The sequence below is a fragment of the Ips typographus genome, linkage group LG13 (genome assembly GCF_016097725.1).
Source record: "Ips typographus isolate SLU linkage group LG13, UJ_Ityp_2.0, whole genome shotgun sequence".
NCBI lineage: Eukaryota > Metazoa > Arthropoda > Insecta > Coleoptera > Curculionidae > Ips > Ips typographus.
The window spans coordinates 3,664,737-3,681,482 of record NC_138434.1 but is presented as its reverse complement, the minus strand read 5'-3'; the positions used below and the strand labels follow the sequence as shown (position 1 = coordinate 3,681,482).

Here is a 16,746-nt window from a genome sequence, read left to right as displayed (position 1 = left end):
GACAGTTTTAAGAATATTTTTGGAATTCTCATTAAATTTCCTATTTAATACACAAAAAAACACTACGAAATCAAGTACAGTCAGGGAGAAAAACGCTGTCAAAGTTTGAATTTCCAAAAACACAGTTTAAAAGGGCAGTCAGGGACAAAATCACCTGTAAACTTACTTAAAGTAAGAAAATGACAGTTTTAAGAATATTTTTGGAATTCTCATTAAATTTCCTATCTAATACACAAAAAAACACTACAAAATCAAGTACAGTCAGGGAGAAAAACGCTGTCAAAGTTTGAATTTCCAAAAACACAGTTTAAAAGGACAATCAGGGACAAAATCGCCTGTAAACTTACTTAAAGTAAGAAAATGACAGTTTTAAGAATATTTTTGGAATTCTCATTAAATTTCCTATCTAATACACAAAAAAACACTACAAAATCAAGTACAGTCAGGGAGAAAAACGCTGTCAAAGTTTGAATTTCCAAAAACACAGTTTAAAAGGACAATCAGGGACAAAATCGCCTGTAAACTTACTTAAAGTAAGAAAATGACAGTTTTAAGAATATTTTTGGAATCCTCATTAAATTTCCTATCTAATACACTAAAAAAATACTACAAAGTTAAGTACAGTCAGAGAGAAAAACGCTCTTAAAATTTGAATTGCCAAAAACACAGATCAAAAGGACAATCAGGGACAAAATCGTCTGTAAAACACACTTGAAGTGAGAAAATTACAGTTTTAAGAACATTTTTGGAATCCTCATTAAATTTCCTATTTAATACACAAAAAAATACTACAAAATCAAGTACAGTCAGGGAGAAAAACGCTGTCAAAGTTTGAATTTCCAAAAACTCAGTTTAAAAGGGCAGTCAGGGACAAAATCACCTGTAAACTTACTTAAAGTAAGAAAATGACAGTTTTAAGAATATTTTTGGAATTCTCATTAAATTTCCTATCTAATACACAAAAAAACACTACAAAATCAAGTACAGTCAGGGAGAAAAACGCTGTCAAAGTTTGAATTTCCAAAAACACAGTTTAAAAGGGCAGTCAGGGACAAAATCACCTGTAAACTTACTTAAAGTAAGAAAATGACAGTTTTAAGAATATTTTTGGAATTCTCATTAAATTTCCTATCTAATACACAAAAAAACACTACAAAATCAAGTACAGTCAGGGAGAAAAACGCTGTCAAAGTTTGAATTTCCAAAAACACAGTTTAAAAGGACAGTCAGGGCCAAAATCACCTGTAAACTTACTTAAAGTGAGAAAATGACAGTTTTAAGAATATTTTTGGAATCCTCATTAAATTTCCTATCTAATACACAAAAAAACACTACAAAATCAAGTACAGTCAGGGAGAAAAACGCTGTCAAAGTTTGAATTTCCAAAAACACAGTTTAAAAAGACAGTCAGGGCCAAAATCACCTGTAAACTTACTTAAAGTGAGAAAATGACAGTTTTAAGAATATTTTTGGAATCCTCATTAAATTTCCTATCTAATACACAAAAAAACACTGCAAAATCAAGTACAGTCAGGGAGAAAAACGCTGTCAAAGTTTGAATTTCCAAAAACACAGTTTAAAAGGGCAGTCAGGGACAAAATCACCTGTAAACTTACTTAAAGTAAGAAAATGACAGTTTTAAGAATATTTTTGGAATTCTCATTAAATTTCCTATCTAATACACAAAAAAACACTACAAAATCAAGTACAGTCAGGGAGAAAAACGCTGTCAATGTTTGAATTTCCAAAAACACAGTTTAAAAGGGCAGTCAGGGACAAAATCACCTGTAAACTTACTTAAAGTAAGAAAATTACAGTTTTAAGAATATTTTTGGAATCCTCATTAAATTTCCTATCTAATACACAAAAAAACACTACGAAATCAAGTACAGTCAGGGAGAAAAACGCTCTTAAAATTTGAATTGCCAAAAACACAGATCAAAAGGACAATCAGGGACAAAATCGTCTGTAAAACACACTTGAAGTGAGAAAATTACAGTTTTAAGAACATTTTTGGAATCCTCATTAAATTTCCTATCTAATACACTAAAAAAACACTACAAAATCAAGTACAGTCAGGGAGAAAAACGCTGTCAAAGTTTGAATTTCCAAAAACACAGTTTAAAAAGACAGTCAGGGCCAAAATCACCTGTAAACTTACTTAAAGTGAGAAAATGACAGTTTTAAGAATATTTTTGGAATCCTCATTAAATTTCCTATCTAATACACAAAAAAACACTGCAAAATCAAGTACAGTCAGGGAGAAAAACGCTGTCAAAGTTTGAATTTCCAAAAACACAGTTTAAAAGGGCAGTCAGGGACAAAATCACCTGTAAACTTACTTAAAGTAAGAAAATGACAGTTTTAAGAATATTTTTGGAATTCTCATTAAATTTCCTATCTAATACACAAAAAAACACTACAAAATCAAGTACAGTCAGGGAGAAAAACGCTGTCAATGTTTGAATTTCCAAAAACACAGTTTAAAAGGGCAGTCAGGGACAAAATCACCTGTAAACTTACTTAAAGTAAGAAAATTACAGTTTTAAGAATATTTTTGGAATCCTCATTAAATTTCCTATCTAATACACAAAAAAACACTACGAAATCAAGTACAGTCAGGGAGAAAAACGCTCTTAAAATTTGAATTGCCAAAAACACAGATCAAAAGGACAATCAGGGACAAAATCGTCTGTAAAACACACTTGAAGTGAGAAAATTACAGTTTTAAGAACATTTTTGGAATCCTCATTAAATTTCCTATCTAATACACTAAAAAAACACTACAAAATCAAGTACAGTCAGGGAGAAAAACGCTGTCAAAGTTTGAATTTCCAAAAACACAGTTTAAAAGGGCAGTCAGGGACAAAATCACCTGTAAACTTACTTAAAGTAAGAAAATTACAGTTTTGAGAATATTTTTGGAATCCTCATTAAATTTCCTATCTAATACACTAAAAAAACACTACGAAATCAAGTACAGTCAGGGAGAAAAACGCTGTCAAAGTTTGAATTTCCAAAAACACAGTTTAAAATGACAGTCAGGGACAAAATCGCCTGTAAAACACACTTGAAGTGAGAAAATTACAGTTTTAAGAACATTTTTGGAATCCTCATTAAATTTCCTATCTAATACACTAAAAAAATACTACAAAATTAAGTACAGTTAAGGCAGTTAAGACTTACCCGGGTGCTGATGTCTCCTCGGACCATAATCCCCTAGTCGCTCGAATGCACGTTAAACTCATAGAATCATAAAGAAGAAAGAAACCCGGTTAAATATAGAACACTTAAAGAACCAGGAAATACGGAATGAGCTACAAACAAGAATAAACAAAAATCTGGAAAAACTCGAACGTAAGGAAGAATACCGGATCTGCAGAAACATAAATGAAAAATGGTGCGGAATTAAATCAGCCGTATTGGAACCCTCAATAGACATGTTAAAGAAAGAGAAGCCCGCAGGAAGGAAAGAATGGATAACTGGCGAAATCGTTGATCTCATGGATAAGAGGAGAAGCTATAAAGGAAAAAATGAACAACGATATAAAGAAACACAACGAATACTCCGCTCAAAAATCAGGAAAGCAAAAGAAGACTACTATAAACAAAAATGCGAAGAAATTGAGAAATTACAAGCCAAACATGATAGCTACAACATACACAAAAAGATCAAAGAACTCGCCGGCACCAATAAACAAAAGCAACTCAATATAATATACAACGAGAACGGAAAAATAGTCACAGAAACAGTACAAAAACTAGAAATATGGAAAGACTACATTACACAACTATTCGAAGATGAAAGACGACAAACCAATCTTGATAATATAGAAGGGGATTTAGGCCCGGACATAATTAAGGATGAAGTGACATATGCACTGGAGATGCTGAAGAACGGAAAAGCTGCAGGTCCGGACCAACTGCCAGTGGAGATTCTTAAGCTGATAGAGGAAGACCGGGTTCATATTTTGGTAGAATTAATCAATACCATATATAGAACAGGAATAATACCAAATGACTGGTTGCTATCAAGTTTTATAACTCTTTCAAAAAAGGAAAATGCCAAGCAGTACACAATTTGGATTCCGTAAAGGCCTAGGAACAAGGGAAGCGCTAGTTTCACTCAATGTCCTGTCACAAAGATGCCTAGATATAAATCAAGACATATATACATGCTTTATAGACTACAATAAAGCTTTCGATAAAGTGAGGCATGACTTGCTCATAGAAACATTAATAAAGAGAAGAATAGACCTCAGAGACATAAGAATAATATCAAACTTATACTATGGTCAAAAAGCAGTAGTATGAATGGAAGACATGACATCAGAAGAAATAAAAATACAGAGAGGTGTTCGTCAAGGGTGTATACTATCACCGATCCTTTTTAATCTGTACTCGGAGGACATAATAAATAGGGCACTTGATGATCAGAACATAGGCATTAAGATCAACGGCATGACAATAAATAATCTACGAGGTATGCTGACGATACAGTTATTCTGGCTGGAACATACAAAGATCTGCAGACGCTAATTAATAGAATGGTCACGGTAAGCGAAGAATATGGACTATCACTGAACATAAACAAAACAAAATATATGTTGATGACAAAAACAACTCAGGACATTCGTAGGATATACGTATAAAATCAACCTATTGAGAGAGTAAGAGAATACAAATACCTGGGCACGACCATTAATGAAAACAACGACAGCTCACAAGAAATACGAATCAGAATCGAACAGGCCAGAAGCACATTTATAAAAATGAAAAGGCTTTTCTGCTGTCGGGATCTGAACCTGGAACTGAAAATACGACTAATGAGATGCTATGTGCTGTCCGTACTATATTATGGGATGGAAGCCTGGACGCTGAAGGTAACCGAAGTAAGGAGACTGGAAGCGTTTGAGATGTGGGTATACCGAAGAATACTGAGGATTTCATGGATGGACAGAATAACCAACGTGGAAGTGATGAGACGTATGAATAAGGAGAGAGAAGTTATTACGACAATTAAGGCCAGAAAATTGCAATATATGGGACATGTCATGAGGGGGGAAAAGTATCGAGTGTTGCAACTTATTATGCAAGGAAAAATCGTAGGAAAGAGATCTGTGGGGAGAAGACGTAATTCATGGCTGAAGAACCTTAGAGAATGGTTTGGTTGCAATAACAACGAACTATTTAGAGCTGCGGTCTCAAAAATAAGAATCGCTGTGATGATTGCCAACCTTCGAAACGGAGACGGCACCTGAAGAAGAAGATACATCATGTCTTAAGAGGGCTCAGGTTATTCCTCTTTACAAGTCCGGTGACCGTTCCTGCCCGGCTAACTATCGGCCGATTGCCCTGCTTCCGGCACTGTCTAAGATGCTGGAGAAGCTGGTCCAGAGGCGGATGATGTCGTTTCTGGAGCGTCATGAGCTTCTCAGCCCATCTGAGTTGGGCGATGGGCACGAATGATGCAATTTTTTCTTTTCTTCAGGATCTGTATGGTCGCATGAATTGCGGCGATATTTAGACCACCAGATCTTGCTTTGGAAGCTTGAAGCTTATGGCTTCCGAGCCGCTTCTTTGTTGTGGTTTCGCTCTTTCTTGTCCGTCCGGAGCCAGGAGGTCTTCATCGGCGGCCATGGTTCTGGAGAGTTAATGTTAACTTCGGGTGTCCCTCAGGGCTCTCTTCTTGGACCTTTGCTGGTCTTGATATACATCAATGATGATGCTTCGCTCCCTATTAACGGACAATTCACTGTTTTCGCTGATGACGCGACCATTCTTTGGAGCGGCAAAAGTGCCGAATCCATAATCAAACATTGGTGCAATTCCAACTTACTGTCATTAAATATCAGTAAGACCAAGATCCTACATTTTGGATGCACATTGCAGGAGATTTTTGTTGAGGGTGCGCCCCTGGAATGAACAAGTTTCTTGGTCTTATTATTGGTCTCTGTGCTCTAGACTGGCGTCGGGTTGCCATGCATTGAGGGTAATCTCATCTCTCATTGATTGACTGTCATCTCCGCTACGGCATAGCTTTCTGGGGAGTTTGTTCTCGAAGCCGCTTCAATTATGTGTTTCTCCTGCAGAAGCGAGCATTGAGGTGCTTGTGTCGTGTTGGATACAGGGCCTCATGTAGACCCCTCTTCATTGAACATGGTTTCCTCACCTTGTGCTGCATTTTGATCTTAGAGACGATTTGTCTTCCGCTGGGCTCCGGCTCGGTGACTCGCAGTAGATTCGTTTTGAGGCTTCCCATTCCTCACACGGAGAACATTAACTCCTCGCTTATTTACGGTGGCAAGGGACTTTTCAATAACCTTCCTCTCCACGTGAGAGGCCGGCCATCTGCGCATAGATTGAGGCTGAGAGGTTTTTGCTTGACTGTACTATTCTCTGGACAAATTCTGCTCCAGTTCTTGAGGCGCCTTGTTCTGCCATAAATTGACCAAGCAGCACTGTTTGAGTTTTTGATCCTCTTTCTCCTCTCTTATACAGGGTAACTGCTTTTTTGTTTTGTTTTTATTTTTATTAATGGTAAGGTGTAATTATGTGTGATTCATATTGTATTTCATAATTATGTATGTTCTTTTTTTGCTGTTTTCAGGGATTTGTCAATGACTTTAAGTTTCCAACAGTAAAGCTACTTTTTTGATTGATTGATTGATTGATTATAAATATTCATGAAATTTCAATAATTTCATACTAATCAGGAAATTTCTAGGTATGTCTTCTGGCAAAATTTGCATTTCACGTTACTTTCGTGGCTGTTAGAATACTCCCCCACTTTTGCTTTGGGCTTCATTATCAAATTCAAATTTTACTACAATTCCAAGTAGGGTTTAGTTTAGTAGGAAAAGACACCACACTAATTTACGTACCTGCGCCTATCCGGCTAATGGAATCAATTCGGACGGGTTTACTTTGAGTCGTTGGAGAATTGGAGATTGAGAATCAAATTAACAAAATTCAAATACTTATGAGTTTTGAGGTTAGAGTGTTGTCATTTGTCAATAATAATTCTTCCTTAATTGAAATTTCAATGAAACTTTCATAAACCATACAGTTTTTGAAATTTCTTAAATTTTATTGACTTTTTATTGAAATTTCAGACATTTCATAAAATTCCGATAAATTCAGAAGTTTCACAACATTTCTGATTCAATTTGAAATTTTCAAACTAACAACCCTAGTTAGGATAAATAAATTGCACGTAAAAGCAATTGAATGACAACATTGACAGTTCGACACGAGACCAAATGTCAATATTGTCAATGTCACATACGTCATTCAACCACAAAGGAAAGTGGCTAATTCGAAAGTTTCGGAAGAAATACGAAAATTGTGAGATTTGCCCAACTCTATCTGTAACTACTAAAAAAAAACGAAATAAAAAGTTCCGTATCTGAAAAATTAACGTTGATGATGGTATTCAAAAAACGAAACGTCGTGAAAACTAAAAAATTTTCTTGAAGAGCATTAAAAAGGGCCTCCAGAAGGTGTCATTGATTTTTCCAATATAATTATTAATAAAATAGAAATTTGACTTTTTCGGCTTTTGTCGGATATCTCCGGATGTAATGAACAAATTTTTGAATTTTTTTTACCAAATTATTTAGCAATAAAGTGCGCAACTTTAGTTTCTGAGATAGCGATGCTAATGCATCGAATTTGTGACACCCTGTACAGGCTGTCCGGATTTAGCGTGTTTTGACAAGTTTTACCCCATTTCCCAGACAGATAGGAAAAAACTAGTATACACAAGTGCGGGAAAGGCACTTTACGCACGTGATAAGAACCTCATTTTTTTCAGGAGCGTTTTCAATAACTCTAGTGTGGAAAAATGATCTCTTCACGCACTAGTGCGGAAAAGTCTATATTTCGAGAACGAAAATAGTGCGAAAATGTTATCATTCGCGCACGCTCGTAGAAAAACCGTATTTCGATATTTTGTCGGCGCTAGAGGGCGGTTTTCGAATTTCGTCCATTCTGAAAACTCTTCACAACTTTTTTGTTTATTAAAATATCGAAAATTTGAATTTGTAGATTGGTAGTAGAAAGCGAAAACGCTCTAGAGCAGAAAATGATTCACTCAACCCAGGCAAGAACAAGAGGAACAAGAGTTTCCAGGCCAAATAAAAAAACGACTTCAGTTTTGAAAATTGAATTAGAAAAGATAAAAATTTCAGAAGCTTAAAAATTGTGTTTGTTTCCAGTTTTCATGCAAATCGAGAGACTTTAATACTGAAAATTGACTTGTAGACATAAAAACTACTTTTTCAAGAATTTGTTACAACAAATTCATACATTTAAACCTTAAAAATTGACTTGAACCCCAAAATGTGACTGAACTAATGAAAAGTGACATCAGAAGCTTAAAATTTGCATTTGGAGTAAGTTTTCATAATTTTAAGACAAATTTCAATATTTTAGTCTTGAAAATAGTCTTACATGCAGGACATTAACATTAGATTCATGAAAATTGCCTTGAAAACGAACTTTTCGTGCTTTTTACTTTGCTTTTCATTTTCTTCGAATTCTGGACTATTTTTAGTGCTTCAAAACTGCTTTCAGCTTGGAAAATCGAGTTTCAAGACTATCTTCACCAAGTTATTGACATAGCAAACTTAAAAAAACAATTTTTACATTCTTCATAGACTTAAAATAGCATTTCAAGCTTTGTCACTATTAAATCGACTTCTAGACACTTCAGTGCTAAAAATTCGGGTATTTCTTAATAAACTAGACTGTTTTTAGTGTTTTAAGGCTGTTTTCAGTGCCTCAAATCGAGTTTCAAGACTATCTTTACAAAGTTTTTGACTTATCAGGCCTAAAAGCCAGTTTGTCCACTGACCATAGTTTTGAAAATGTTATTTCAAGCTTCTTCACTATTAAATTGACTTCTACACTCATAGGTGCAGTAAATTGTAGCATCTCTAAGAAATTCAGACTGTTTTTAGTGCTTTTTAAGACTGAAAAATCGAGTTTTAAGACTATTTCCAAAAGTCAAGTTTCTTCAGTAATAAAAGTAAAAAATTTTGGTACCAAATGCTACAATAATAGTCTTGAGAACTAATTTTTAGAAATAAAATAGTCCGAAAATTTAATTTACTTCTTTACTTGTTGAAAGTTGAAGAAAATTGAGTTGTACACCAATTAAAGTCTTGAAAATATACTTTTGGACTCTCTTTAGTCCTAGTAAAGTCAGTTCTAGCATTAAAAGTCAACTTTTATATTATTTTTAGTAGTAAAAAATGAGTTTCATGCACAATACAATCTTTGTCTTGATTTCCGGATTTTTTTTAGTTCTTGAATGCCAGTTTCAGACACTCAACCAGGATGGCAGTCTGAGAAAGCGAATCATAAGACCATTCCTAGTAGTAAAAAAGTTTTTAGACTATTCAGCACAAATTTGGACTTTCACAAGTCTTGGATGTTCAGTTTTAAACTATAAAACGATTTTTTAAATTGAAATTTGGAGGACTGTATCTTCCTTAGGAAACGTTTTGCAGAAAAATGACATGAAACTGGAGGTGTTTAAAAGAAGAACACTAAGACGGATCTTTGGGCCACTAAATGAAAATGAGATATGGAAAAGAAGATTCATGAAATCTACCAACTGTTCAAGGAGGCACCTATCTCAGAATTCGTCAGACTACAGAGGCCACGATGGGCAGGCCCCGTAGTAAGAATGCCGGATAACAGACTACCAAAAAGGGCCCTCAATAGTAGGATGCAGGGCAGAAGACCAAAAGGGAGACCACGGAAAAGATGGGAGGATGGAGTGACAGAAGACGCGCAAAACTTGATAGGTGTCAGAACCTGGGATCGACAGTGTTGGAGGCGGAAGATAAAGGAGGCCAAAGCTCAATTTGAGCTGTAGCGCCATTTTAGAGAGAGAGAGATTAACTATAGACATATTGTTACGGTTTGGGCCTACTATGCTCGATACTTTTGAACGAGCACTCGATTCGGGATGGAATCGAAGCGTCGCAATATGTTTTGCGGTCATTCTAGAACGTGGTTTGCGAATATAAAAGAAGCGGTGTCGACGACGGCGTAGTAGTGTAGTAGTGAATTTGGGAACGCGGTAAAGTTACGTAACAAGACATCAAAGTGCAAACATGGAGGCCCAACTTGCAGCTATTATGGCAATGCTTAAACAGAACAAAGAAGAACAAGAAAGGATTCGACAACAAGACAAGGAAGAACAAGAAAGGATTCGACAACAAGACAAGGAAGAACAAGAAAGGATTTAACAACAAGACAAAGAAGAACAAGAAAGAATGAGACAGCAAGATATAGAAATGCGTCAAGAAGATAGAGAGCGGTAAGAAAAGGGTAACGTAGAAATATTGAACGTTCTAGCGGGGACCAAAACAGAAATCCAAGAGTATGTAACTCATAGTCTCAAAAAGATGGAGTGTGATGTTCAGGTAAAATTAAACGATGTTCGGGAAGACATTAATGATGTTCGGGAGGATCGTCAAGCTTTTGATAGTGACTTAAGGTACCGGAAAGGACAAATTCATAATGGTTGGAGGATTGGTCAAATCGCGAAGGTGACAAATAAAGAGGCTACAAAAAGAATGAAGAGCAGCGTTTCTAAGGAAGACATAATAAAGGGGGAGCGCTCAGACTCTGATTTGAAAGTAATCAGAAGATGGTTTGGCAACAGATTTCCAGATATGGACCAACAGTAAGGGTTTACTGGTTGCAGTGGAATTCGCTTTGACTGCGAGATGACTTAATTACTCGCAAATGGGAAAGTCCAGACGGAAAACGCTTTGTTTACCAAACAATAGTGCCCAATTCCTGCAAAGAGAATGTGCTGCGAGAACTACATGACAGTCGCGGAGGAAGACACTTTGGAGTAAACCAGACTTTGGCTAGGATAAGAGATCGATTTTACTGGATTAACTTCAGAAAGGACGTTGAGGAATGGTGTAAACGGTGTGACCAGTGTTCGTTACAGAAGGGATCCATCGCAATTCGGGAACTTGAGAGAGAGAAGATGAAACCAAACAACGACCGTATGAAGATGACACTGGACCACAGACCAACTGGTGGCAATTATAAGGAAGGTGATGCTGTGTGGATGTTTCAACCCAGGATGAGCAAAGGATTAAGTCAAAGATGGCAACGACACTGGGAAGGACCTTACAATGTAGTAAAAAGGTTAAACGACGTCGTGTACAGAGTCTAACGCAGTCCCAAAGGCAAGATGAAAATTCTCCATCTGGACAGACTCAAGAAATACCAGGGATTAGATGAAGCGGATCGGGACGATCAGCTTTAAGAGGGGGGCAGTGTTACGGTTTGGGCCTACTATGCTCGATACTTTTGAACGAGCACTCGATTCGGGATGGAATCGAAGCGCCGCAATATCTGACCGGGCGCGTATTAAAGTAGGCCACAGTTAGGAAGCGACACCTCGAAGCATCTTTGATATTCGAGGCAAATCGCGAAGCGTTTTGCGGTCATTCTAGAACGTGGTTTGCGAATATAAAAGAAGCGGTGTCGACGACGGCGTAGTAGTGTAGTAGTGAATTTGGGAACGCGGTAAAGTTTAAATAGCGGAATAATTGTGGTATTGTAGTAGGGTTTTTAGTAGCTGAATTAATTATTGTACGGAGTGTTTTGAAGTGTGAATAAATTTATTAATTGTTGAGTTAAATTGACTTTGTGTCAACCCACGGGAAAATCGTAACAATACAGACATTGTTTTAAAGTTATAGCCAACTGTCATTTCAATTTAAAATAAAAAGTTAGGTAAATTTTTGAGAAAACGGAAGACATAAGCAAAAAACCAAGCACGCCACTGGAATCACATCAAAAAACGTGCCTCAAGTGCCACGTATACAAGTTTTTTCTTATCTAGCCGGGAAATGGGTGTTTTCCTGTCAAAAACACTTTAAATCAGGACACCCTGTCCTGTTTTGTATAGGGTGCCGGTAAAGCCGCGACCGGATCAAGAACAGGACGACACTTGGTACTCGATTTTCCCGGTCGAAAACGAGGACTTGGTGTATGGAAAATGGGAAGACGACGTGATCTGGGACACGGACAACATGAACACAATTCCAAAACCGTCCATTCTAACCCTGGACTTGAACGACGAAAACATTATTTTAGGTTTTGTACGCTTGTCAGTTAATTGGTGAGGTTTTCTGTTTGTTTTTTTCTGTAGGTATTCCAGATGATATAGATCCGTCAAAACAAGTGGCGGGACAGTCAACACCGGTTAAAGTTAAAATTCCTCATCCGCACGTAAAGAAATCCAAAATTCTGTTAGGAAAAGCGGGTGTGATCAACGTCTTGCAGGAGGACACGCCTCCTCCACCTCCGAAATCTCCCGACCGGGATCCGTTCAACATTTCCAATGACATGTAAGCGTTTGCGTGGTTTGCCAATGAATTTCATGGACTAATTTATTGCAGTTTTTACCAACCGAGAACGTCCGAATCGACGTTGCGTCTTAAAGTTGGCGGGGCCAATCTAATTCAACACTCGACGCCGGTCGTCGAGCTGCGCGTGCCCTTTATACAAACTCACATGGGTCCGATGCGTTTACGCAATTTCCATAGACCTCCCATGAAACGATTTTCGCACGGACCATTGGCCCAACCTGGTCCACATCCCGCTTTACCTTTGGTGAGTCATGAATTTTGTACATGTGGCAACGTTGCAATGGGCCTGTCCCACAATTTTTTTTTTATTTCATAACTACAAAGACTGATTGAAAATATTATACCCGTATTTTTTTGTTTTCAAAAATATTAAGTCTAAATAGAAAAAAAATGATGATAAAAACTACATTAATCTCATGTTTTAAACGCCCGCCGCCGGTGACGTACTACACTATCAACCAATCAGCGACAAGAAGTGAAACAGTTGGCGTGCAACAGCCAATAAAATCGCCCAGAATTACGTACGTCACATGCGCGCCAAAACAGATATTTTAAATTTAATGGACAAATTCAAACTAATGTAGGAACATTTACGACCATAATTTTTTCTTCAAGAAGAATTCCAGTCATTAAAACAAAAATTTATGATATGTGGGATAGGTCCATTGGGCTGTTATAACTAAAAATAAGTGATGAGGAGTGGTAGAGGCTTTTCTATTGGTAAATTTGGTCAGTAAAGGCCTTAATTAACTTTGTCCATGTCTACACCATTAATGCACTAATATTTGCACTTTTTAAATTGTCAGAGGCATCTAGGACCATTTTGAATCTGCCTAAGTGCTACTAAGAGCTTTCTGAAAAGTTCCAGAACTCTCTAGAACTGTCTTAAACTTTCCCAGGACTGTTTTAAATTGGCTGAAGCCTCTAGGACCATTTTGAAAGTTCAATGGATCTCTAAAGGCCATTGAGAACCTTGTAAAAAGTGCTAGATGCCTCTAAGACCGTTTTGAATGTGCCAAAGACCTCTAAATACTATTCAGAATCTTGTAAACCGTGGCAGAGGCCTCTATGACCGTTTTGAATGTGTGCAAGACCTTTAAATGCTACTTAAAACTCTTTGAAAAGTCCCAGAGCCTTCTAGAACTGTTTTAAACTTTCCCAGAACTATTTTAAATTGCCAGAAGCCTCTAGAATCATTTTGAATCTGCCAGAGACCTCTAAATGCTACTTAGAACTTTCTGGAAAGTCCCAGAGCCCTCTAGAATTGCCTTAAACTTTCCCAGAACTGTTTTAAATTGCTAGAAGCCTCTAGGATCATTGTGAATCTACCAGAGACCTCTAAATGCTACTTAGAACTTTCTGGAAAGTCCCAGAGCCCTCTAGAACTGCCTTAAACTTTCCCAGAACTATCTTAAATTGCCAGAAGCCTCTAGGATCATTGTGAATCTACCAGACCTCTAAATGCTACTGAGAACTTTCTGAAAAGTCCCAGAGGCCTCTAGAACTGCCTTAAACTTTCCCAGAACTATCTTAAATTGCCAGAAGCCTCTAGGATCATTGTGAATCTGCCAGAGACCTCTAAATGCTACTTAGAACTTCCTGAGAAGTCCCAGAGCCCTCTAGAACTGCCTTAAACTTTCCCAGAACTATCTTAAATTCCCAGAAGCCTCTAGGATCATTGTGAATCTGCCAGAGACCTCTAAATGCTACTGAGAACTTCCTGAAAAGTCCCAGAGGCCTCTAGAACTGCCTTAAACTTTCCCAGAACTATCTTAAATTGCCAGAAGCCTCTAGGATCATTGTGAATCTACCAGAGACCTCTAAATGCTACTTAGAACTTTCTGGAAAGTCCCAGAGCCCTCTAGAACTGCCTTAAACTTTCCCAGAACTATCTTAAATTGCCAGAAGCCTCTAGGATCATTGTGAATCTGCCAGAGACCTCTAAATGCTACTTAGAACTTCCTGAGAAGTCCCAGAGCCCTCTAGAACTGCCTTAAACTTTCCCAGAACTATCTTAAATTGCCAGAAGCCTCTAGGATCATTGTGAATCTACCAGAGACCTCTAAATGCTACTTAGAACTTTCTGGAAAGTCCCAGAGCCCTCTAGAACTGCCTTAAACTTTCCCAGAATTATCTTAAATTGCCAGAAGCCTCTAAGATCATTTTGAATCTGCCAGAGACCTCTAAATGCTACTGAGAACTTTCTGAAAAGTCCCAGAGCCCTCTAGAACTGCCTTAAACTTTCCCAGAACTGTTTTAAATTGCCAGAAGCCTCTAGGATCATTGTGAATCTACCAGAGACCTCGAAATGCTACTGAGAACTCTTTGAAAAGTCCCAGAGCCCTCTAGAACTGCCTTAAACTTTCCCAGAACTATCTTAAATTGCCAGAAGCCTCTAGGATCATTGTGAATCTACCAGAGACCTCTAAATGCTACTGAGAACTTCCTGAAAAGTCCCAGAGCCCTCTAGAATTGCCTTAAACTTTCCCAGAACTATCTTAAATTCCCAGAAGCCTCTAGGATCATTGTGAATCTGCCAGAGACCTCTAAATGCTACTGAGAACTTCCTGAAAAGTCCCAGAGGCCTCTAGAACTGCCTTAAACTTTCCCAGAACTGTTTTAAATTGCCAGAAGCCTCTAGGATCATTGTGAATCTACCAGAGACCTCGAAATGCTACTGAGAACTCTTTGAAAAGTCCCAGAGCCCTCTAGAACTGCCTTAAACTTTCCCAGAACTATCTTAAATTGCCAGAAGCCTCTAGGATCATTGTGAATCTACCAGAGACCTCTAAATGCTACTGAGAACTTCCTGAAAAGTCCCAGAGCCCTCTAGAATTGCCTTAAACTTTCCCAGAACTATCTTAAATTCCCAGAAGCCTCTAGGATCATTGTGAATCTGCCAGAGACCTCTAAATGCTACTGAGAACTTCCTGAAAAGTCCCAGAGGCCTCTAGAACTGCCTTAAACTTTCCCAGAACTATCTTAAATTGCCAGAAGCCTCTAGGATCATTGTGAATCTGCCAGAGACCTCTAAATGCTACTTAGAACTTCCTGAGAAGTCCCAGAGCCCTCTAGAACTGCCTTAAACTTTCCCAGAACTATCTTAAATTGCCAGAAGCCTCTAGGATCATTTTGAATCTGCCAGAGACCTCTAAATGCTACTTAGAACTTTCTGGAAAGTCCCAGAGCCTTCTAGAACTGTTTTAAACTTTTCCAGAACTATCTTAAATTGCCAGAAGCCTCTAAGATCATTTTGCATCTGCCAGAGACTTCTAAATGCTACTGAGAACTTCCTGAAAAGTCCCAGAGCCCTCTAGAACTGCCTTAAACTTTCCCAGAACTATCTTAAATTGCCAGAAGCTTCTAGAATCATTTTGAATCTGCCAGAGACCTCTAAATGCTACTTAGAACTTTCTGGAAAGTCCCAGAGCCCTCTAGAATTACCTTAAACTTTCCCAGAACTATCTTAAATTGCCAGAAGCTTCTAGAATCATTTTGAATCAGCCAGAGACCTCTAAATGCTACTTAGAACTTTCTGGAAAGTCCCAGAGCCCTCTAGAATTGCCTTAAACTTTCCCAGAACTGTCTTAAATTGCCAGAAGCCTCTAAGATCATTTTGAATCTGCCAGAGACCTTTAAATGCTACTGAGAACTCTTTGAAAAGTCCCAGAGCCCTCTAGAACTGCCTTAAACTTTCCCAGAACTATCTTAAATTGCCAGAAGCCTCTAGGATCATTGTGAATCTACCAGAGACCTCTAAATGCTACTTAGAACTTCCTGAAAAGTCCCAGAGCCCTCTAGAATTGCCTTAAACTTTCCCAGAACTATCTTAAATTGCCAGAAGCCTCTAGGATCATTTTGAATCTGCCAGAGACCTCTAAATGCTACTTAGAACTTTCTGGAAAGTCCCAGAGCCCTCTAGAATTGCCTTAAACTTTCCCAGAACTATCTTAAATTGCCAGAAGCCTCTAAGATCATTTTGAATCTGCCAGAGACCTCTAAATGCTACTGAGAACTTTCTGAAAAGTCCCAGAGCCCTCTAGAACTGCCTTAAACTTTCCCAGAACTATCTTAAATTGCCAGAAGCCTCTAGGATCATTTTGAATCTGCCAGAGACCTCTAAATGCTTCTTAGAATTTTCTGAAAAGTCCCAGAGCCTTCTACAACTGTCTTAAACCTTCCAAGAACCATTTTAAATTGTCAAATGCCTCCAGAACAATTTTTGAAGTGTCAGAGGTTACTAAATAATACTACAAACCTTCTAGAATTTGCCAGAGTCTTCTACAAGTATCTTAAACTTTCCAAGAATTGTTTTAAATTGTCAAAAGCTTCT

The 16,746-nt window shown here is 37.7% G+C and overlaps 1 protein-coding gene across 3 annotated transcripts in view; it reads left to right on the top strand.

Annotated features, from left to right (window-relative positions):
• Positions 1–16,746, top strand: part of Taf1 (TATA-box binding protein associated factor 1) — a 282,189-nt gene that overhangs the window by 196,685 nt on the left and 68,758 nt on the right. For all 3 annotated transcript variants that reach the window (XM_081991790.1, XM_081991789.1, XM_081991788.1), the window contains 3 exons: positions 11,951–12,138; positions 12,194–12,392; positions 12,444–12,657. In XM_081991790.1, coding sequence (XP_081847916.1) covers positions 11,951–12,138; positions 12,194–12,392; positions 12,444–12,657 — 601 coding nt within the window. The remainder of the gene's footprint in view (positions 1–11,950; positions 12,139–12,193; positions 12,393–12,443; positions 12,658–16,746) is intronic.